The 22,240-nt window shown below is 40.8% G+C and overlaps 1 protein-coding gene across 1 annotated transcript in view; it reads right to left on the bottom strand.

Moving 5' to 3' along the window:
* Positions 1 to 15,736: 15,736 nt before the first annotated feature.
* The window catches only part of TBC1D9 (TBC1 domain family member 9), a 146,495-nt gene continuing 139,991 nt past the window's right edge, over positions 15,737 to 22,240 (bottom strand). The window contains exons 18-21 of the mRNA XM_049885237.1: positions 21,502 to 21,588; positions 19,309 to 19,383; positions 19,112 to 19,215; positions 15,737 to 17,884 (exon numbers count right to left, since the gene is read on the bottom strand). Coding sequence (XP_049741194.1) covers positions 17,174 to 17,884; positions 19,112 to 19,215; positions 19,309 to 19,383; positions 21,502 to 21,588 — 977 coding nt within the window. The 3' untranslated portion in view covers positions 15,737 to 17,173. The remainder of the gene's footprint in view (positions 17,885 to 19,111; positions 19,216 to 19,308; positions 19,384 to 21,501; positions 21,589 to 22,240) is intronic.

The raw sequence follows: 22,240 nt of genomic DNA, 5'->3' as shown, positions 1-22,240 counted from the left end.
TGAGTAAATTATTGTGGCCCCTGTATAAAAAAAGGTTATTAACCCAAGCTGACCCAACCCAAGCATTTTCAGGTGGAGCAAGAATACATACAGAGGTCCTATGCCCATTCCCTTCTCTTCCCATCCTGGTTTCGTGGTTCATCATGAAGAGCCTTAGGCATATGTGTATGACATCCCAGCTTATACAGCAAAGCTCCAAAACCCACCCTCCAAACATGCAGGTTATGCACACACTTCTGCCCAAGGGGGCCCATGCCTAGGACAGATGGATTTGCTCTCAGGACAGGAGGAAGCCCAGGCAGGCCCTTGGAAGGTGGCTCCTGGCTCCTGGAGTGTGGTCTGGATGCAGGAGGGCGGCATAGCTCCACGTGGCCACAGTCGCCTTGGCCCCTCAGACCCCCACAGGAGGCAGCATGGCCAGAGGAAGCCATCACTAAAGCCTGGGGCCCGAGATAGGACAGCACTTGCCCAGGTCTGAGGACACTGCTGAACCCAAAAGGCTCCCTCATTGGTAGCATTCAGGCTGTGTTATAAAGTAAAAATATTAAATACAGGAAGGGTAAAGAATAGATAACTTTGGGTTAGAGTCTGCCTACTAGTTCCCCTAATGGGTTTACTGAGCTTTTCTTTCCTCCTCTTAGTAACTTCAGGATTCACTACAATCTTCACGTTTGTTTTTTTCTTACAAGGGGTTCAACGGAAGCTGTAGTTAACGTGGAAAGAGGGAAAGGAGAGAGAGAAGGCGTCAAGTTGGAAATGGCAGCGACTTGCGTGTCCAGTCAACCGGTTGCCTTAGGGTCAGTTCTGACTGGCGGCGACCCCATGTGTGTCGGAGTAGAACTGTGCTCCATAGGGTTTTTAGTGGCTGGTTTTTCAGAAGCAGATCAACAGGCCTTTCTTCTGAGAAGCCTCTGGGTGAACTAAACCTCCAACTAGGTTAAGAGCCAAGGGCATTAACCATTTGCACTACACAGAGACACGGCCAATTGAAAATAACCAAACCTGTTGCCATCGAGTTGATTCCGTTAGATTGTGACCCTAGACGACAGAGTAGAACTGCCCCATAGGGCTTCCAAGAGCACCTGGTAGTTAGCCTCTGTAGCTCTTAACCAATTGAAAATAGAATGTGAAAATTTCTAAGGGGGCTAGCTTACCTTACCTTGATGCTTTTGAAACCTGGCCTAGCTGTTTTATTCAGTGAGCTCATTGTATCTTTCTTTCACTTAAGTACTCTCTTACACACCTAATTTGAGAGAAGAAAATTACCCAGGTTTGTCTAAGGGCTCAGTGGTTAAGTGCTTGGCTGCTAACTGAAAGGTCAGCAGTTCGAACCCACCAGGCACTCCGGGGCAGAAGGATGTAGCAGTCCACTTTTGTAAAGATTTATAGCCTTGGAAACCCCATGGGGGCAGTTCTACTCTGTCCTATAGGGTCACTGTGAGTTGGAACTGACTTGACGGCAACAGGTTTGGTTTGGTTTTGGTTGTCTGCTGGTGGTGCTGTCTGCGAGCTTTCATAGTGGAAGGCCCGCCCTGCATGGGTTCCTCTGTCAAGGTTGAGGTTTTATTCTTTTAAAAGTAGCACCCTTGAATCCGTAAATAATTTTCTCATTTAATTTGGATCATTTTTAGCTTTAATTTTCTCTGTTCAGAGCTTTAATGTTTTTAAAGGAGCTGTTAGAGAAGCAATTGAGGTTGTATTCTCTGCAGAGAAAATAAAAAGTGCCCTTAGAGAGGTGGATGATCTTTAGAAGGTTGAAGAATGGTTTGACCTGGATCAGGCTTTTGGAGGTGATTGGGGGAGGTGAGTATAGAAACACTGGCCTCTACCGTGTTTCTCCACGAGCATATGGTCACCAGGGGTGGCCTCCAGGGAAGCTGCTGTGTCCCAGGCTGGCATCCTCATGGGAGGGTCCCAGAGGCACACCTTCAGTGGAAGGTTCTGTGACCTTCGAGGCAGCCTGGCACTCCTGCAATATGGCTGTGGCTGGCTGTAGAAGGGAAATTTTTCCAGTTTAAGGCCATGAACCCAGGAGGAAACTACATTTTAAACAGAAATGAAATCCTGTGGAAATATTTAATGTTAGGTAATGTTTCGTCATAAAGGAAGTCATCTTTTTTACATTCGATGTTTTCTTTTGTTCCTTTGGTTTCCTGTCTCTACAAGGCACAGAATTAAGTGTCTCTCTCTACTGAGTGCTGCCTGAAGCAGATGCTTTTGTCAGGCCCTTCTTGAAAATGTCATTTCAGTTACACTTGAATTCAAAGCTCGGCCCTCCTTTTCTGCCCTAATTATCTTAAGCATTAGGGAGAAACGTGTCCTTTTAGTTCTGAATGAAGACGTAAAACTTCAAGCAGAATATATTGAGTTTGAGTCTCAAAGTCAATCACAGGGAATGGTCGTTAGCCCAACATTAGCCCCTAGTGGGATTAAATAGAATAATTAACTAGGTTATGTGGGATGTAACTGTATGGGTATTAACTGGAGGCTTTGAATTGGGTCTGCTCCGTGGCAAATACAAAGGGGCCATTAAGAGTATTATTTAAAGATGTATCTCCCAGCTGGAAAGTCACTAGCTTTCTGTGAAAAAAAAAAAAAAATTCTGTGAAGGTGGAGCAATTTATTATGGTTAATAAACTCCTCTTTCTCTTTCATTTTATCCTCTCATTGTTGCCATAGTGAATGGCATTTAAGGACATGAGAAACAAAACAAGAACAGCCATATATAAAAAGAGTGACAGATTTGATCTCATAAAAATTATACACTATTGCATAACACATGACACCAAAAGTTAAAAGACAAAAAGAAAACGTTAAAAAATAAACCGGAGACTGAGGAAAAAGTACCAACTACCATAGATGGGCAAAGAACAGGCAGTTTACAGAAGAAATCTAAATGACTAATGACTGTTTCAAAAAATATTCAACGTTCCTGTTATTGTTATTATTATTATTTATTTTTTTTTTATCAAGTCAGCCCCACGGCGACCCCATGCACATAGGTATGGCTTCCTGGTTCTGGCCATACCCATAATGGGATGCAGACTAGACAGTGTTCCATTGTGATCCACAGGGTTTTCATTTGCTGATTTTCAGAATTAAGTTGCCAGGCCTTTCCTCCTAGTCTGTCTTAATCTGGAAGCTCCAGTGAAGCCTGTTCAGCATCGTAGCAACACACGAGCCTCCACTGACAGACGGGTGGTGGCTGTGCATGAGGTGCAACTCTCCAGTATGAGAGAAAATAAAAATAAGATAAAGTAACATTTTTTTCCACTTATTGGATTAGGAAAGTTTAAAAGATTGTTGACTTCAAAATGTTGGCGACGGTGTAGGAGAAGAGATCGCGAGCTGTAGATTGGAGTGTAGACAAGGGGAATATTTTGGAAGGCTGACTGGCAGTCCCCGTTCAGATTTCAAACGGGCATGTGCTTCGTTCCAGCAATTTTACTTCTTCAAATTTGTTCCAAAGAAATATTCTTCCCAATTCTCTCTACAGTAATACTCATTGCCTCAATGCTTACAATAAGAAAACACTGTACAAAGTAAAAGCCTATCTTTTACTGGGAGGAGGGTTAAATAAATTATGGAACTTTCCCTTTCTATGGAGTACTGTGCTGCTGTTAAAATAAAGTAGGTAGATCTGTATATAGGAGCCCTGGTGGGGCAGTGGCTAAGAGCTACGGCTGCTAACCAAAAAGTCGGCAGTTCGAATCCATTGACCACTCCTTGGAAACCCTGTGGGGCAGTTCTACTCTGTCCTCTAGGATCCCTATGCGTCGGAATCAACTTGACGGCAATGGGTTTGGTTTGGCATATATACTCACGTGGAAAATCTACATGACCCTTAGGTGAAAAAAATCAAATCACAGAAAGACTTTTAGTTTAATCTCTCTCTTTTTTTTTTTTTAGGCATGTGTATATGTGCATCAATGTCTACATAAATTCCCAAAATGGATGGACTTGTCTGCTAATAGTGTTTACCTCAAAGGAAGGGAGTAAAAGTTGACGTGTTAATAAAGGAAGACTTTCCAACTTCTTTCTATATATTTTTCTATTGGCGAATATGGGTATTTGTTTTCTATTGTTCGATTTTTGTATTACATGTATGTAAAGAATAAACAAAAATAATTACATCTTCATGCAGATGCACTAATGTTAATAAATGGAGACCTCTGTAGGACAGATTATGTTGTTGTTGTTAGGTGCCATTAGGTTGGTTTCCACTCATTGCGACCCAAAGTACAACAGAACAAAACACTGCCCAGTCCTGTGCCATCCTCACAATAATTACCAAGCATGGTGCCTTCTCCAGGGACTGGTCTCTCCTGATGACGTGTCGAAAGTACAGGAGATGAAGTCTTGCCATCCTCACTTCTAAGGATCATTCTAGTTATACCTCTTCCAAGCCAAATTTTTTTTTTTTTGATAAATTTTAGAAAGTTTAAATTTAGCATAGCAGCAAGGCTTAGCCAAATGATAAGTTTTTCACCGGTTGTGATTAATAATAAAAAAAAAAAAAATCAGCGAGTGGGTAAACATTTTGCTAGGCAAATGAGTGGATCTGTAATTTCCCAGGTAATCCACACCCTTCCCTTGCCTTATCAACCCCAGAGTCATGCTGTTTACTCAGGGCCTCTGGGATGAGCTGTGACGGGTAGGGTGGGGGCAGAGTTGCAGGGAGGGCAGCCTAAGGAACTCCAACCATCATGCCTGCTCACCACACTCTCAGCCTGGCCCAGCTACGATGAGACAATTTATTCTAAGGTAGTCATTTCTGCTCATCCCTATTTAGAAATGTTACCAGAGAAAATGCCATCAGGTCTTGTCTTCAGTATAGGAAAGAATTCAAACGCTGAGACAAATAGTGCCAAGTGAGCTGAGGTTTATTAGCTAGTAGAGGGTTAGTATCGAAAGTACACTTGACTAGGGAGCGTCAAGCAGGCTACTCAGATAGAGAGTCTGAGTGCCCCAATACAGTCGTTTTCTTAGGGCTTTAGACCCTTTTAGAAAATAAATATCCCCAGGTAAACTCTACTGCAGCAAACATTTACAAGTCCCCTAAATGCATGATACATCTTCTAAGACCAGCTGTTGAGAAAAAAAGCCCAGTGCCTTATCCCAAAAGATTTCGTGCTTTTATGTTTTCATGGACTCTTCCAAATGTCTTCTCAGCTTAAATGACCATTTCCCTGATTTATTTCTTCAAGAACAACCCAGAGAATTCAAGTGTTACTTCCTTATTTCTTTCCTTGCTCTGATGTACAATTCTTTATTTCTCGTGTGAAGAGATTCTGTGTTGTATTACACTGGAAATACCTGATACTTTGATAAAAAATATAGATATGAATCTATAATACAAATGTTAAGTCCTCAAAACAAATATCCGATGTTAAGATGTCTTTTTCGGCTTTTGATAAAATTTCATATTGACGACATATTTTATACCAAACTTTCTTTCATTGCTGAAGACTCAGAAATCAACACTCTTCTCTATTTCTCACTCATAGGTCTAAATTTGGGGCAGGAGTTGAGGGAGTGATTGAAATATCACACCTGGCTCATATATTTTGACGGAATAGCAAAGGAGGCCAAGAATTATGCACTTAAATCAGCAAGTGGGAAAATACACTGTAATATCTTGGATAATTTTGGTTCCTTATCTCTTACAACAGCAAAGGGTTCTAAGAAATAAATCTAGAGATGGAAGCAGTGACTGATCATCAACATTCTTAAGTGACTGCTTATTATCCTGCAGGAAGTTGTGATGTTGAGAAGTTCTAAGAAGGGGAAAACATGATTATATTGAAGTTTTAGAAATATCATGAAAGCAGCAGCTGGGAAGAGTAACTATAGGTTATGAAGAAAGGGACTAGGGACAGAGAAAAAGTCCAGTGGCTGCAATTTAGCAATCTTTGCTGTAATCCAAAGGCTTGTTTCAAACTCTTACCACAAATATTCACATATTGAAAGTGTGGCATCAGTAACTTCCAGATTTGAGCATCTCTTTCTTGCTTGATAACAATTGGTTGTTGTTGTTTTCAGGTACCACAGAGTGGATTTCAACTCACTGTGACCCCATATGACAGTGTTGAACTGTTCCATTGAGTTTTCTAGGCTGTAATCATTACAGGAGCAGATTGCCAGGTCTCACATGGAGCAACTGGGTGAGTTGAAACCAACAACCTTTCGCTTGTCAGTCAAGCCCTTCACTGTTGCACCACCAGGTCACCAACAGATGGATAGGTCATTATATCATACACAGACTGACCAATGGTCAAGAGGCCACTTTGAATGACTGTCTTCCAGTTATAAAAAATGGATTCAAAATACAAGCCCATTGTAGTTTCAGTGTTGAGGACTATAAATCCATAAGCAACCTTCCATCAGAGCATCAGCCTTTGAGTTCCTCTTTTAGGTCACTCACTGGGTATAAGTGTTGGACCACTGGAAACTGTGTGAAAGTGTCAAGAAGAAGCAAGATGCTCGGAGTCTGCTCAGTCACCAAGCTGAGATCTGCTTTGTTCTTTTAAGTAAAAAAAGCATTAAGTCTCCTCCTGTCATGTGACAGTTTGTTGAAATTGCTACTTTTGTTTAAGAATAACCTATAAGAGTGCAGTCTGGAATGAAGAGAAGAGATCAACTTCTAATACATGAACCTAATAGAACCTCCTACCACTGGTCTGTCAGTTTGTTGTGCTGTGGTGGCTTGTGTGTTGCTGTGATGCTGGAAACTATGCCACTGGTATTTCAAATACCAGTGGAGTCACCCCTGGTGGACAGGTTTTGACAGAGCTTCCGGGCTAAGACAGACTAGGAAGAAGGACGTGGCTATCGACTTCTAAAAACCTTATGAATGGCAGTGGAACATTGTCTGTTATAGCACTGGAAGATGAGTGCCTCGAGTTGGAAGGCACTAAAAAAAGACTGGGGAAAAGCTGTCTCCTCAAAGTGGAGTCAACCTTAATGACATGCATAGAGTAAAGCTTTTAGGACCTTCATTTGCTGATGTGGAATGACTCAAACTGAGAAAAAAAAAAAAATAGCTACAAACATTCATTAATAATCAGAACATGGATAGTATAAAGTACGAATCTAGGAAAATTGAAAGTCATAAAAAATGAATTGGAATGCATAAATACTGGTATCCTAGGCATTAGTGAGCTAAAATGGACTGGTATTGGTGGTTTTGAATCAGAAGATCATATGGTCTACTATGCTGGAAACGACAAATTGAAGAGGAATGGCATTACATTCATTGTCAAAAAGAACATTTCAAGATCTATCTTGAAGTACAACACTATCAATGATAGGATAATATCCCTTTGCCTACAAGGAAGGCCAGTTAATGTGACTATTATTCAAATTTATACACCAAACACTAATGTCAAAGATGAAGAAATTGAAGATTTTTACCAACTTCTGCAGTGTGAAATTGATCAAACATGCAATCAAGATGCACTGATAATTACTGGTGATTGGAACGGGAAAGTTGGGAATGAAGCAGGAGGATATGTAGTTGGAAAATGTGGACTTGGTGACAGAAATGATGCCGGAGATTGCATGATAGAATTTTGCAAGACCAAGGACTTCTTTGTTGCATATAACTTTTTCAACAACATAAGTGGTGACTATACAAGTAGACCAGATGGAATACACAGGAATCAAATCGACTACATCTATGGGAAGAGATGATGGAGAAGCTCAATATCTTTATCAGAACAAGGCCAAGAGACAACTGCAGAAAAGGCCATCAATTGCTCATAGGCAAGTTCAAGTTGAAGCTGAAGAAAATTAAAACAAGTCCAAGAGAGCCAAAGTACAAACTTGAGTATATCCCACCTGAACTTGGAGACCATCTCAAGAAAAGATGTGATGCATTGAACACTAACGACTGAAGATCAGACAAGTTGTGGGATGACATCAAGGACATCATACGTGAAGAAAGCAAAAGGTCATTAAAAAGACAGAAAAGAAAGAAAAAGCCAAAATGGGTGTGAGAAGAGACTCTGAAACTTGCTTTTGAAAATAGAGTAGCTAAAGTGAATGAAAGAAATGATGAAGTAAAAGAGGTGAACAGAAGATTTCAAAAGGCACCTTGAGAAGAAAAAGTATAATAATGAAATGTACGAAGACCTGGAGTTAGAAAACCAAAAGGGAAGAATATGCTTGGCATTTGTCAAACTGAAAGAACTGAAGAAAAAATTCAAGCCTCAAGTTGAAGAATTTTACGGGGGAAATATTAAATGACTCAGGAAGCGTGAAAAGGAAATGACAGGAATATACAGAGTCATTGTACCAAAAAGAATTGGTCATCATTCAACCATTTCAGGAGGTAGCATATGACAAAGAACCAATGGTAATGAAGGAAGAAGTCCAAGCTGCACCAAAGGCACTGGCAAAAAACAAGGCTCCGGGAATTGACGGAATAACAATTGAGATATTTCAACAAACAAATGCAACACTGAAAGTGCTCACTCTTGTATGCCAAGAAATTTGGAAGATAGCTACCTGGCCAAATGACGGAAAGAGATCCATATTTGTGCCCATTCCAAAGAAAAGTGATCTAACAGAATGTGGAAATTCTTGAATAATATCATTAATGTCACATGCAAGCAAAATTTGCTGAAGATAATTAAAAAGTGGTTGAAGCAGTACATCAACAGATAACTTCCAGAAACTCAGGCCAGATTCAGAAGAGAACGTGGAATGAGGGATTACCATTGCTGATGTCAGATGAATCTTGGCCAAAAGCAGAGAATACGACAAAGGTGTTTGCTGTGTTTTATTGACTATGCAAAGGGATTTGACTGTGTGGATCACAACAAATTATGGATAACATTGTGAAGAATGGAATTCCAGAACCCTTAATTTGCTCAGGTGAAATCTGTACAGAGACCAAAAGGCAGTAATTTGACCAGAACAAGGGGATACCACATGGTTTAAAATCAGAAAAGGTGTGTGTCAGGGTTATATTCTTTCACCATACTTATTCAATCAGTATGTTGAGCAAATAATCCAAGAATTTGGCTATATGAAGAAGAATGCAGCTTCAAGATTGGAGGAAGACTCATTAACAACCTTCAATATGCAGATGACATAACCTTGCTTTCTGAAAGGGAAGAGGACTTGAAGCATTTACTGTTGAAGATTGAAGACCACAGCCTTCAGTATGGATTACACCTCAATATAAAGAAAATAAAAATCCTCACAACTGGACCAATAAGCGACATCATGATAAACAGAGAACATATTGATGCTGTCAAGGATTTCATTTTACTTTGCTCCACAATCTATGCCCATAAAAGCAGCAGTCAAATGATGTATTGTATTGAGCAAATCTGCTGCAAAAGACCTCTTTAAAGTGTTAAAAAGCAAAGATGTCACTTTAAGGACTAAAGGTGTGTCTGACTCAATCCATGGTATTTTCAGTCACCTCATAGGCATGTGAAAGCTAGAGAGTGACTAAGGAAGACCAGAGAAGAATCAATGCCTTTGAATAAATGGTGTTGGCAACGAATGTTGAATATATCACGGGGTGCCAGAAAAATGAACGAGTCTTTCTTGGAAGAAGTACAGCCAGAATGCTCCTTAGAAGCACGGATGGCAAGACTTCGGCTCACATACTGTGGACATGTTAATCGGAGGGACCAGTCCTTAAAGAAGGACATTGTGCTTGGTAAACCAGAAAGAGAGGAAGACCCTCAACAAGATGGATTGACACAGAGGCTGCAACAATGGGCTCAAACAGCAATGACTGTGAGGATGGTGCTGGGCCAGGCAAGCGTTTCGTTCTGTTGTACATAAGATAGCTATGAGTTGGAACTGACTGGAAGGCACATAACAACAACAAGAAAAAAAAACAGAACCTTCTCAGATCCACCAATAGATGCAACGTTGAACTATGACAATACCATTGGGAATCGACAAAGTGGCACAGATTCAAAAAATGTTTAGAAGAAAAAGTTGATAGGGCTCAGTAATCGAGTGTAAGTCATAAGCAATCGGGATGAGCCAAGAATGATTCACACATTTCTGGCTTCAGGTACTTTATGGATGTTGGTTTACTAACTATTAAGGCATAACAAAGGGGAACATGTTATGGGGTTGGGGGGATAGTGAGTTCAGTTTTTTGAGTTGCATATGTTATGTTCAAGGATCCTGAGTGATGCAATTGGTTTGTGAATAGCTGCTACCGTAAAAGTTGGCGGTTTGAACCCACCCAATGGCTCCAAAGAAGAAAAGTCCTGGCAAACTGCTTCTGTAAAGGAAACCCTATGGGGCGGTTCTACTCTGTAACACATGGGGTTGCCATGAGTGGGGGGTTGACTCAACAGCAGCTAACAACAACATGGTACGTTCAGGAAATGAGAGTCTAGACTGTCTCCTTTGTTCATTGTTTGCTGTTATATTATCAGTACCTAGCACAAAATCTGGAACACTCAAGACACTCTATACATATTTGTTGAAGGAAACAGTTGAAGAGAGAAGCTGGAGCTGGAGATAAGCATTTGGGTGTAAACAGTGTGAGTGTGAGTTGAAATCATGAAGGCTAAGCATGGGGAGGCAACCCTGATGACGTAGTGGTTAAGAGCTACTGCTGGTAACCAAACGGTCAGCAGTTCAAATTCACCAGGTGCTCCTTGGAAACCATATGGGGCATTCTACTCTGTCCTATAGGGTGGCTATGAGTCAGAATCGACTCGACGGCAATGGGTTAAGCACGGGGAGAAACGGACCTTGAACAGATCCTTGTAGTTCCTTCCAGGTAAGGGGTGGGTGAAGGAAGGCAGCCCAAGAAAGTTGATGGATGATGTGTCTGACAGATCAAAAGGAAACTGGAAGATACTTGTGTCACAGAGACCATGCGATGGAGGAGAGAATTTTAATGGTGAATGTTAACAGAACTAAATGTTACAGAAAGATGAAATAAGGACCAGGAAGGATCTATTGGACCCAGCAATTAGGAATTCATTGATGCCCTCAGCAAAGGCAGTTCAGTGTAATGGTGAAACCAGGATTCACAATGGATGAACTGAAGTCAGATTGGAAGTGAAGAAGTGGAAGTAGCAAGATCAGATTACCAAAAAACAAAAAAAAAAAAGTTGTTGTCAAGTCATTTCTGACTCATGGTGACCCCATGTGTTGCAGAGTAGAGCTGTATTCCATATGGTTTTTTGTTCGCCTTTTTTTTTTTTTTAAATAATATTCCATAGGGTTTTGAAGGATGTGACCTTTTGGAGGCAGATTGCAGATCTTTCTTCCAAGGCGCCTCTTGGTGGGTTTGAACTGCCAACTTTTTGGTCTGTAGTCAAGCACTTAACCATTTGCACCATGCGAGGACTCCTCTTTCATGTTCGTCTGTGATGTAGTTTAACAAATCAATAAATAGGTAGAGTGTGTAACAGAATTAAGGGATTGAATAAATATTCTTACAATCAGAGGCCAAAAAATTCATTGTGAGGAAATGCTGAAGATAAAAGACATTTTTCTCCAAGATGGAGGAAGGAGAAAGTAGATTGCAGATGCAGATGAATTTGTAGTTCAGGGGCTGAAAGTTGCAATCCAATAGTTATTTCTGTGAACTCAGAATCAAGTGTATCATCTAAGAGAAAGCAGGATTAGGATTAGGGGGTTTGAAGTGAGTAGTAAATATTTAAAATAACTATTTGGGAGGTAAGAAGAGGGACTGGATCAGGGACATGGGAAAGGGTTATTGAGTGGCATTCAGGACCCATCTGAGGATGAAAAATATAAAATTGGAGCAGCAGAAATCTACGTCATGTGAATTTTCCCCCTCCAGCAGCATTTTTGGAGCCCTGGTGGCCTGGAATGGTGGTCCAGTGGTTAAAAGCTACAGTGAGCTATGGATGCTAGCCAAAAGGTCAGCAGTTTGAATCTACCTGGTGCTCCTTGGAAACCCTATGGGGCAGTTCTACTCTATCCTACGGGGTCACTATACATCAGATTAGATTCTGCAATGGGTTTGGTTTGGGTGTTTTGAGCAGCATCTACTGCTCAACGGGCCAGATGTGAGTGAAGAAGGCAGATGTTTGTAATGACTCAAGATGATTCCCGACTTTATGTCTCAAGCCCAGGACTCTACCGTGATATCCAGACTAGTTTATTTATACGCCAATTTCACAAATCCTCTTGAATATCTAACAGACATCACACACTCAACTTGTCCAAAGTTGAACTCTGCCAGACTCACTCCTTTTGAAGTTTCTCCCCTTCCACAAATGCAAACTTCATTCTTAGAGTTGTGGAGGACCCACTTCAATTATCTTTTGCCTCATTCTCTCTTCTATGCCTTGTACATTCTGTCAGCAAATCCTGAAGACTACCTTTAAAACTCACTCAGAATGCAGCTCTTTCTCACCACCATTACTCCCACCACCTCTCTTTCTTGGATTACTGCTTTGGCCTCACTGGTCTGCCTGCTTCTACTCTTGGGCTTCTACCTCTATTTTCATTATAGGGGCCAGAATTATTGTTAAAATGTCAAGATTGTGTCTCTCCTTTGCTTAGAACCCTTCAGTGGCTCTTCATCTCACCCAGAGCTAAAAGCGAAATTTTTTTCATTGACTGACTAGGCCCTGTGCTGTCTGGCTTCCCGTTACCTCTGCCTTCATCGTCTAGAAGATTTTCTCCCTCACTCTGCTCCATCCATCCTGGCTGCCTTGCTATTCCTCAGACTTGCCAGGCACACTCCCACCTCAGTGCCTTTGCACTTGTCAATCCTCTCCCTGAAAAGTTCTTCCCTCAGATAGCTGCATGGTTCTCTCCCTCAAAAGCTACCTTCTCTGGGAAATCTTCCCTGACCACCCTTTCTAAAATTTCACCACCTCCCCAACCCCAGAATTTCAAATTTTCCTTCCCTGTTTGGTTTTTCTTTTTAATTGCATGCATCACCGACATAACATAACATATACAGTATTTATCTTGCCTATAGTCTGTGTCCCCTATCAGAACGTGAATTTTCCCGACAGCAGGGATTTTTCTGCATGGTTCACTGTTGTACCCTCAGTGCCTAGTGCAGCACATAGTAGGTGGTCAATATTTATGAAATAAGTTCATTTGCCCACTCTAAACAAACAAAAAAGACCGAAACCCAGTGCTGCTGAGTCGATTCCTACTCACAGCAACCTGATAGAACACAGTAGGACTGCCCCATAGGGTTTCTGAGGAGCAGCCAGTGGATTCAGGCTGCTGACCTTTTGGTTAGCAACCAAGGTCTTAACCACTGTGCCAACAGGGCTCTCAGCTCACCTACTCTAGTGATCAGAAAATTATCTCCAGCCCAGGGGATGTGGCATCAGTCCGATTCTTTCCCACTCGAGTATTCTGAGAGACGCTACAGGATTTTGGTCGGTCCTGTTCTTCTGTCCTCACCATGAAGGGTGAGGAAAGGAAACAGTTGTGAACCCACGAAGCCCTAGGAGACTAAAGCTTGGCCCTTGGCCATCTGCCTCCAGCTGCTGGGCAGACCCACCTCCCCTGGCAGCCATCATTTTATCAAAGCCCACAGGGAGAGTCTTAGTCTTAGCCTTGCCATACCCTGTGCCAAACTAGATTCCTTTAGCTCTTATGGCCCCCTACTTTTTTGTATATATTTAATTGTGGTAAAAATAAGTATAACAAAACATTTGCCAATTCAACAATTTTTACATGTACAATTGAGTGCTGCCTAAGCGACGACTCCTTCTTTCCCCTCCCCTCCCACCACTGGTAACCACTTACCTTATGAAGAATCAGGCTGTCAGGAACATGCTAAACAAAAGGTACAGGGCCCCAAGCATTATGTAAAGAAGTCATTCAAAAGCAGAAAATAGTGTAAAATGTTTTGTACCCACCATATCAATTGCTATTATTTTCAGAGTAAGGTTAGAAGTTGATGTTGAAGCAAACAAAATGAAACAAAACAAGGGCCTTCTTACAGAATGGGTAAATGCATAATGCACTCTGAGGAACCCTGTACCCAGAGGTAAGATGAGTTAAGGCAGCTGCCAGTGCCTCCCCAAGAGTTTCACACTGTTAGATTCAGGGAACGAAAGTAGCTGTAAGTTTGGCACCCCCTTGACAAAACTTCAGTCAGAGACTAGGCTAAGGCTATTGCACCAGGCTTGGGAGGCTCTTGTGGAATCCCCGGGACAAGAAAATGGAGGAGAAGCCTAACCAGTCTCCCCACAGAAGTTTGATGTGAAGATAGCACATTTCGGAAGCTGCCCAGCTGCCAGGATTCAGCATGTGAGCCTCCTCATGGCCCACGGCTCCCTTTGTTGAGCTTCCATATAGCTTATCCACCCCTCCCACCCAGCATCAGCCTCCAAGTGATGCTGGATAGAATGACGCTCTGTGATCTGTGGTTTCTCCAGCACAGTCCCTTTTCCCTGGCACACTCCCTCCCTAGCACCCAGGCTCCAAATGGCTTATTCCTCCTCCTTAGCACTTGCTTTCTCTTTGGAGTTTTCATATGTGAAAGTGCCACTGAGGCCAGTGCCAGTGCTCTGGAGCTGCAGCCTCACAGAAATGCCATTTCAAGTCCATCAGGCTATAGACACTGTGCCCAGCATCTGTAATTATACAGTAACTATTAGCTTGAGGGAGTGGCCACGTAAAAAAGAAGACATCAAGTCATAATAAATTAAAATCAGAGAGGATAATCTATAAGGCATAACATGACCATTGAACACTAGACAGAAATTTTGACCTCTTTTAGAAGATGTTTCTTAGAAAGCAGTGGATATCTTCTGGACTAGGTGAGTGAGCTGACAACCTATTTATCTCATAGGCTAAGCTGGAAATAACTCAAGGGCCTGTGGCTCCTCCATACATAGCCTTTAGAAGCAAACACAGACTAAAAATTCCCATTGTACAGTAACATGCTGCTGTGATGAAAAGCACTATGATGTCCTTGAAAGAATGAGAGTATTACAACCAAGTGCTCCGAGCATCAATAGACATGTGCTTCCAAAATGGCATGCTGTTCAATTAGTTTCTTTCTTGATGATAACAGGAAATTCTGGCTTCTCTCATTTGTCTAGGCTATACCTTTAAATTCATGCTTATTTCCCTCCCAACCACATCTTTGATTTTTGGGGGGTAGCAGTGGGTGAGAGTACCAGATTTTATAATTCTTTCTTGAGGCATCTTTTAGTACCTTTAAAAACACAAGCATATAGAATAATGTGTAACAATCTTAAAGTCAAATCAGATAAATGGTTTCTTGATTAAATACCTAAAGCAGCTGCCATCTGCACTCTGACTCATGGAAACCCCTGTGTGTGTCAGAGTAGAACAGTGCTCCATGGGGTTTTCAACGACAGATCTTGTAGAGGGAGCTTGCCAGGCCTTTCTTCCAAGGCACCTCTGGGTGGATTTGAACCTCCAACCTTTCCGTTAGCAGCAGAGTGCATTAGCCATTTGTACCACCAACGGACTCCAATGAAGTACATATCAAATGACATTTCAGTGTACTGACAAGGGTGAAACAGAAGAGTTTTCAGTCTGTTATTCTTTATGTAGGAAAAGGATTTTAAATTAGTGATACGTTCTCTTCCTCATTTTAAATACTCTCATTCACATGCATCACTACATATTATATTTCTTATCTCAAAATATTTGCTTATAAAATTTGGTCAAAAGGCTTGCCTAATAAAATTCCCCCTGCTAAGCTGTCAAAGGAATAATGTTAATAACGTAGGCAGGAACTCAAGCGCTGAGGTAAAAGCTGTATCTGAGTATCTGATGTATTTTATTTGTTCACATTTATCCTATGTGAGGTTAACACTACTTCATTTGACAGTTTAAAAATCATTCTGTAAACAAAATAGAAAACAGCAGCAACAAACTAAACAAGGACACAATGTGTAATAAAATAAAGGAATGTGTAGAAAGAAATATTCTGAATAAGCAAAGAAAATGTGACCGCGATTACGCATTTGACAATAAGAAGGGAAAAAACAAACAAACAAACCTCCAATGTCTGTAAAAAACAAAATCAGAAGAGTAATAAAAAAGAAGCAAGAATTCAAAGTGCAGGTGCGCTAGTTTTCATTTCCACGTCCATTCAGGAAAAAGATAGAGCATCCTATTCTCTTATATAAAGTGACAAGTTCTGTTTTAAAACATTCAGTTATGTTATCTTGCAGATTTTTTCTTTTCAATTTACATTTTTCTCTATTTTACATTGATTTACTAGGTGTGATACATGGTATAATTTCTTGAATCTATGGAGATTACAGAAATGGTGAAGTTTCATGTTTTATTTTTTGCTTTCTTTGCCATGAATAAGAAGCTGAAAATCCAGGATCAGAAGTATCAGTACTTTTACTTAAAAAAAAAAAAAAAACTTGAACCCTCTGTCATCTTGGCTACCGCTTTCCAATCCTCTGTTGCAAAAGACTGTTCATTTTCACGGAATTCCAGCCAGCTGACACAAATAATCAGAATAGGTTTTTTTTTTTTTTTTTTTTAAAGGAAGAATTGGTCTGGTATTTTTCCAATTTGACCAGACGGAAGTGCTATTCTGGCATCATGTAAAAATCATTTATACATTCATCATTGTGTAGATCCTTAGATGGTCTCCCCTTGAAGGGGAGCATCAGTTGAATGTGAATTTCAAATAGAGGACTTCTACGAAATATACTTTAAATCATAAAAAATGTTTTTAATGCCTCCTAAAGTGGTGTGGTATCGGGCTTACCCCAGCTGACAGTGCCTTTTCTCTTTAAGAACTTTCTTATATCTGTGGCATTTCATTTTCCTCACAACTCTAGTTTTACTTAAAAGCCCAGATACACAAATGACGGCCATCTTATTTAGCTTTAAAGAGCACTATTTTTTAAACCATGTATACAGTTCAACAGTAAGATTAATAAGTTATAATACACACGTCACTGACAGATTCATCTTTTTTGGAATTCACGGAATAAATTGTATTCTGGTCACTTCCCACCCACCCCAGACCAATAGAGTTAACAGTTGTACTGTACCTACACTGAGGTGTTTAAATATTTCTCCCACAGTTTTTATTGTATTATATTATGAAAACCTTGGGCTTCAAGCCAGGTACTAATAAATAGTTAATTTAAAAGAAAGAGAGCCCAACACAAAAGAACATAAAAAAGACCCTCGCCTGCCCCACCTGGGCTCCCCGGGGACGGCTCCCACATCAGCCTGACATGGCTGAGATCTCGTAGTCACTGACAGAGGTGAGAGGCTTGCCCATCATCCGGATGTTTTTTGCACTGGTAATCCTGGCCATCATGCACACAGGCTTGTCAAAGTACTTCACCAGGGCAGGCTCAGTTAACAGGGAGGCCAGGAACTGCTCGAAGGTGATGGCCCAGTCCCGGTCCAGGCTGGTACTCCGGGGCAGCTCTGACGTGCCCTGGTCGCTGCGCACCAGGACTGTGTCCTCCCCAATGTCCTCGCAATGCAGCTTGTCCTCCTCGTGGGAACCAGCACTCAGCACCGAGTAGGAGGACATGGAGCTGTCGTCCTTGGTGTCGTCATCGGAGATCAACATGGACGAGCAGGCCCCGTTGTCCCGGGGTGAGGAGTCCTCCAGCTTAATGTCCTCCATCTGCCCTCCCAGTGACTGGTCCTCGCTGTCGGCTGCCAAGTTGGCTGGGAGGGGCTCAATGGACTCCACCACATAAGGCTGGCCGGGCCCTTTCTTGGGGAAGACCATGCCCGGGATGCCCTGGTTGCTGCCCCCGCTCCTGCCCTCCTTTGCAGGCTGGGCGATGAAGAGTTTGCCAACCTCCCCGATCTCCAGTAGGAGGCTGGTCACCGCTGCCGTGGCGTGGTACAGCTCCTGCTCGTTGGGGTCCTCGCTGAACATGTTATACATTGTCTTGCACAGCTCAATAAACTGGCCCTGAAAAATGATTTGCAAAAACGAAAGAATCTTATGGGGTGCATAGAGGCAGAGCTGAAGAGGTTAAAAGTACGACTCCACGTAAAAGGATCTCTGGATCCCTGGGTGGTGCAAATGATTTATGCCCTTGGTTGCTAAGGAAAAGGTTGGAAGTTTGAGTCCACTCAGAAGCACCTCAGAAGAAAGGCCGGGTGACCTACTTCTAAAAAATCAGCCACTAAAACTATGGAGCACAATCCTACTCTGGCACACATGGAGTCGCCATGAGTTGGAATCGACTCGATGGCGACTGGTTAAAGGATCTCCAAAAAGTCTTATGTGGAGGATGGATTCATTTGTTGTTTAAAGTCTCTTTATTGATAGTCTTTTATTTTTTGTGTGAAAAAATTCAAACAAACATGATAGTAGAAAGAATGAAACAATAAGCCTTCTCATATCCATCACCTAGATGTGACAATGATTAATATGTTAAACGTTTCATTCATTAGCTTTCTTCCCCTTCATTGTAGTATTTTAAGGAAATCGCAGATATCATCTCATTTTACCTGTTGTATGCACTCAGTTTTTCAAGGGTTTGTTCAACCTCTCTCCTCCAGGGCACATCCCTGATCGTCCCCAATACAATGTCCTTGTTATGCAACTTAACATTTTCTACCTTGAGTTATAATTATTTATATAATCCTACTCTGACACACATGGCGACTCCACGTGTGCCAGAGTAGGATTGTGCTCCATAGTTTTAGTGGCTGATTTTTTAGAAGTAGGTCACCCGGCCTTTCTTCTGAGGTGCTTCTGAGTGGACTCGAACTTCCAACCTTTTCCTTAGCAACCAAGGGCATAAATCATTACACTTCAGCTCTTTAAGGAAAACCATGTCAGACATCTTTATCACTGGGCACAGTGATCTGTAAACTGCACGGGCTTGCTATTTGAAAATCTGAGTGTTTCTAACAGCTTGGGATGAGAGACGTGTGCTCTCAAAATGGAATATTTCTTGGCTCACTTTTTCTCAGAATATGTCATTTTTTCACAACTAAGCACATTTTTGATGCACAAAAAACATGCACAAAATAGATTCAAACAGATACAAACTAAAATAGATTCAGACAGATATTAAGTGCCCCAGGTTGCCATTATCTCTGAAAGGTACTTATGCTACATTTATCTATGATTGGAAAACAGAGCTTCAAGGTTAGAAATGAATGCATTAGACTGTTAAGCACTTACCTGATTCAATTTGGGTAACTCCTTTGCATTCTTTGACTTAGATTTATTTTCTGGAGTCCAAAGTCTCAAGTAGTTATGATTTTCTTGAGAATTTGCCCTCTTTCCTAAAACCCAAATATTAAAAAATAAGTGTTCAAAGGTCAAGAAACAAGTATTTAAGTAGCCAGAAGGTAAATATACAGAAGAGAAAGCGGTACCTTTGTCCGGCTTTAGACTCACTGTAACAAAGCCATCATCTGCGCTCTGTTTGCTTCTGCTATCCAATCCGACAACTACCGAGAGATATTCAAAAGAAACAACAGAATGTCATATAATATACCGGTTGATTTAGCAGTTGTAGTAGAAAGCAGAAAAAACCTGTACGCAGGTTGTCAGATTTAGCAAATAAAAATACAGGACACTAAGTTATGTTTGAATTTCAGATAAACAACAAATAATTTTTTTAGTCTAAGTCTGTCCCATGCAATATTTTTTAGTATAAGTATGTCCAAATGTTGCACGGTACATACTTGTTTTACTAAAAAATGATTTGCTGTTTATCCAAAATTTAAATTTTACTAGGTGTCCTGTATTTTATCTGGCAACCCTACGTCTAGGTGAAGGGCTTAAAATTGTGGTGCTTGCCCCAGTGAATATTCGTTTCCCTTTCCTCTGCTCTATCATCACCTCTACTTTGCACGCATGACTTGGATATCTGCCAGCCTCTGCAAAGGGTCAAGAACTCACTCTTTTAACAAACTAAAACCTATGCTGATTAAAAACCACCATTACCAACAACAAAAAAAACCTTTTTGAAAGTTTTGCTAAAATGGTATATGCTACAAAATTCCTTCAGCTTCATAATTTGGCATTTCAAAAATATGACTTTCAAGGAACCCACTTATAACCGTTCTCTTTTTTCTTCTTAAGACAGGACATTTAAAGGGCACGTAAGGACTTCCAATGGGAGAAAAATATATAAGGTTCTCAGATTCCCATTCAGCTTGTCAGCTGTCACAGTGCATTCCAGCGCTTCTTCCACCATCCCAAAAAGCAGCTGGCTTACGGGATGTGTGACCTTTACTGTACCTAGCGTTTAATTAATCTCAGTGGCTTGTAAGACAGAGTGAGGAAAATGTGCTATATGTCACTGAAAGATTCCTCTCCCCTTAATGCTGAAAATGATTTAGGAAACAAATATTCAAAAAAATTTAAGGTACAGTAAACTCATAAAATGGATATTATACACTATTTCAAAACAATGTTTTCAAAGAATTTTTAATGACATGGGAACATGCTCCCTGGATTTTAAGTGGAAAAAGTAGGATATAAAACTGGGCAGTATGATCCCAGTTATATACAGTATAGTCTAATTATATATGTCATATGAATAAAAAGAAATATTTCAAGATAGTAGGGCAAGATTTTAAGATGTCTTCAGCTTATTTTATATATTTTACCTGTATTTTAAAAACCTCAACACAAAGCATTACTACTTTTGGGATTAAAAAATATTTTTTAAACAGCACCTTTCAATGATATTAAATGCTATTGGCATGTGACCATTCCTGAAAAATTCTGAAACATGTGAATCACTTTCTGAAATGAGTGTCCACTATGGAATATATGTCTAACATTTTGCAGCCAGAATTTGACTGCTAACAATGTTAAGAATATTGTAGGACATACTAATAAGGTACTACGCCAAAGCCTGCCTGCATTATCTCCTTTAAATCAAGTAGTTTAAATATCTAGTATGACACCCGTCATCTCCATTTTCCACACAAGGAATATGAGGCTGAGAGACACAAGGAACCTGCCCGAGGTCACCTAGACAATAACACACAGAGCTAGCATTCTGCGCAAGGCTCCTACCCTCAACTTCATAGTCCCAATAATAATAAGGAGACTGAGTCTGGCTTACTCCCCTCCACTCAATCACTAAAGCACCCAAGTTTAAAAGCTCATTCTATTATTTTGGGAAGACAAAATTTAAGACGGGAAAGACTCAGGAGAAACCCACATTTACTTTCCAACTTGGATGAAGAAATAAAGCTGCCTTAATCACAAGGTAAATAACTGCCTGCAGCAGGAAGCTGAGAGACATTGCTTAGATTCTTAAACACAAAATAGTGCACGACTTAGTATATAAATTTGTGGCTATAGACAATGAGGTGAATCATGTCTGTGTAGACCTAACAATCACACAGAGCGGGGGTCAGTTAACTTTTCCTGTAAAGGGTCAGACAGCAAACATTTTAGGCTTAGGAAAGTGACCTATGAGGCAGCTGTATTCACATACGTCCTTGATTGGCTAACTTTGGAAAAAAAATTGGAGGCAAGTCTTTTTCTAATCATGAAGGGGTGTGTAGAAAAGGAACATAGCGCCCATGATGAGAAAAGCCACTTACCATGTGTGCATTCTGGGGTGATATCTTCAAAGAAGTACTGAGTTGCTTCAAAAGCAGAATCTGGCTCATCTTGATCAGAGGATGGCTCTAGAGAAGGAAGGAAAAGAATTCTTTCTCGTATTGGCAGGGCCATGACTCAATGAAAGTGTGCTTTAATTATTAAAGAAAATGACACAGAAGAGGATGAGAAACTAAAGCTAGAGGTGAGGTAGGATCACACCACGGGGGTCTCTGAATGCTACTGGCTCTAAAACCTAGCCATAAGAGGTGGGGTACTTTCTGCTTTATTTCCAACTCTACTTCCCTTTTTAATAACAACACAAAACAGGGTCCCTTAAATTTTCCATTTTATGGGGGAATTTTCCAAATCCTATGGAGAAAAATGTTTTATAAATCAAATCATAGGAAATTGTATGCTATAAATACAATTCCCAAATGCGTGTTGCTGTTGTTAGCTGCCATCGAGTTGATTCCCATTCACGATGACCTTATGTGTGCAGAGTAGCACTGCTCAATCTATAGTATGAGCTCTATCTCTATTTAATCTATAGAACTGCTCTACCTCCATTTTTAGTGCTAATCCCTTATTATTATTTTTTAGTATTTCCTAGTATTACCAGCATGTATTTCTATCATGTACCAAACTGTGCCCGCCCTTCAGTTCAATTCAATAACAGATATTTATTGGCTGGCTTAAATGGATGGCAACCATGTTTAAAATTGAACACCTGCTACCTAA

This window comes from Elephas maximus, chromosome 5 (genome assembly GCF_024166365.1).
Source record: "Elephas maximus indicus isolate mEleMax1 chromosome 5, mEleMax1 primary haplotype, whole genome shotgun sequence".
Taxonomy (NCBI): Eukaryota; Metazoa; Chordata; class Mammalia; order Proboscidea; family Elephantidae; genus Elephas; species Elephas maximus.
This window is presented reverse-complemented; position numbering and strand designations above follow the sequence as displayed.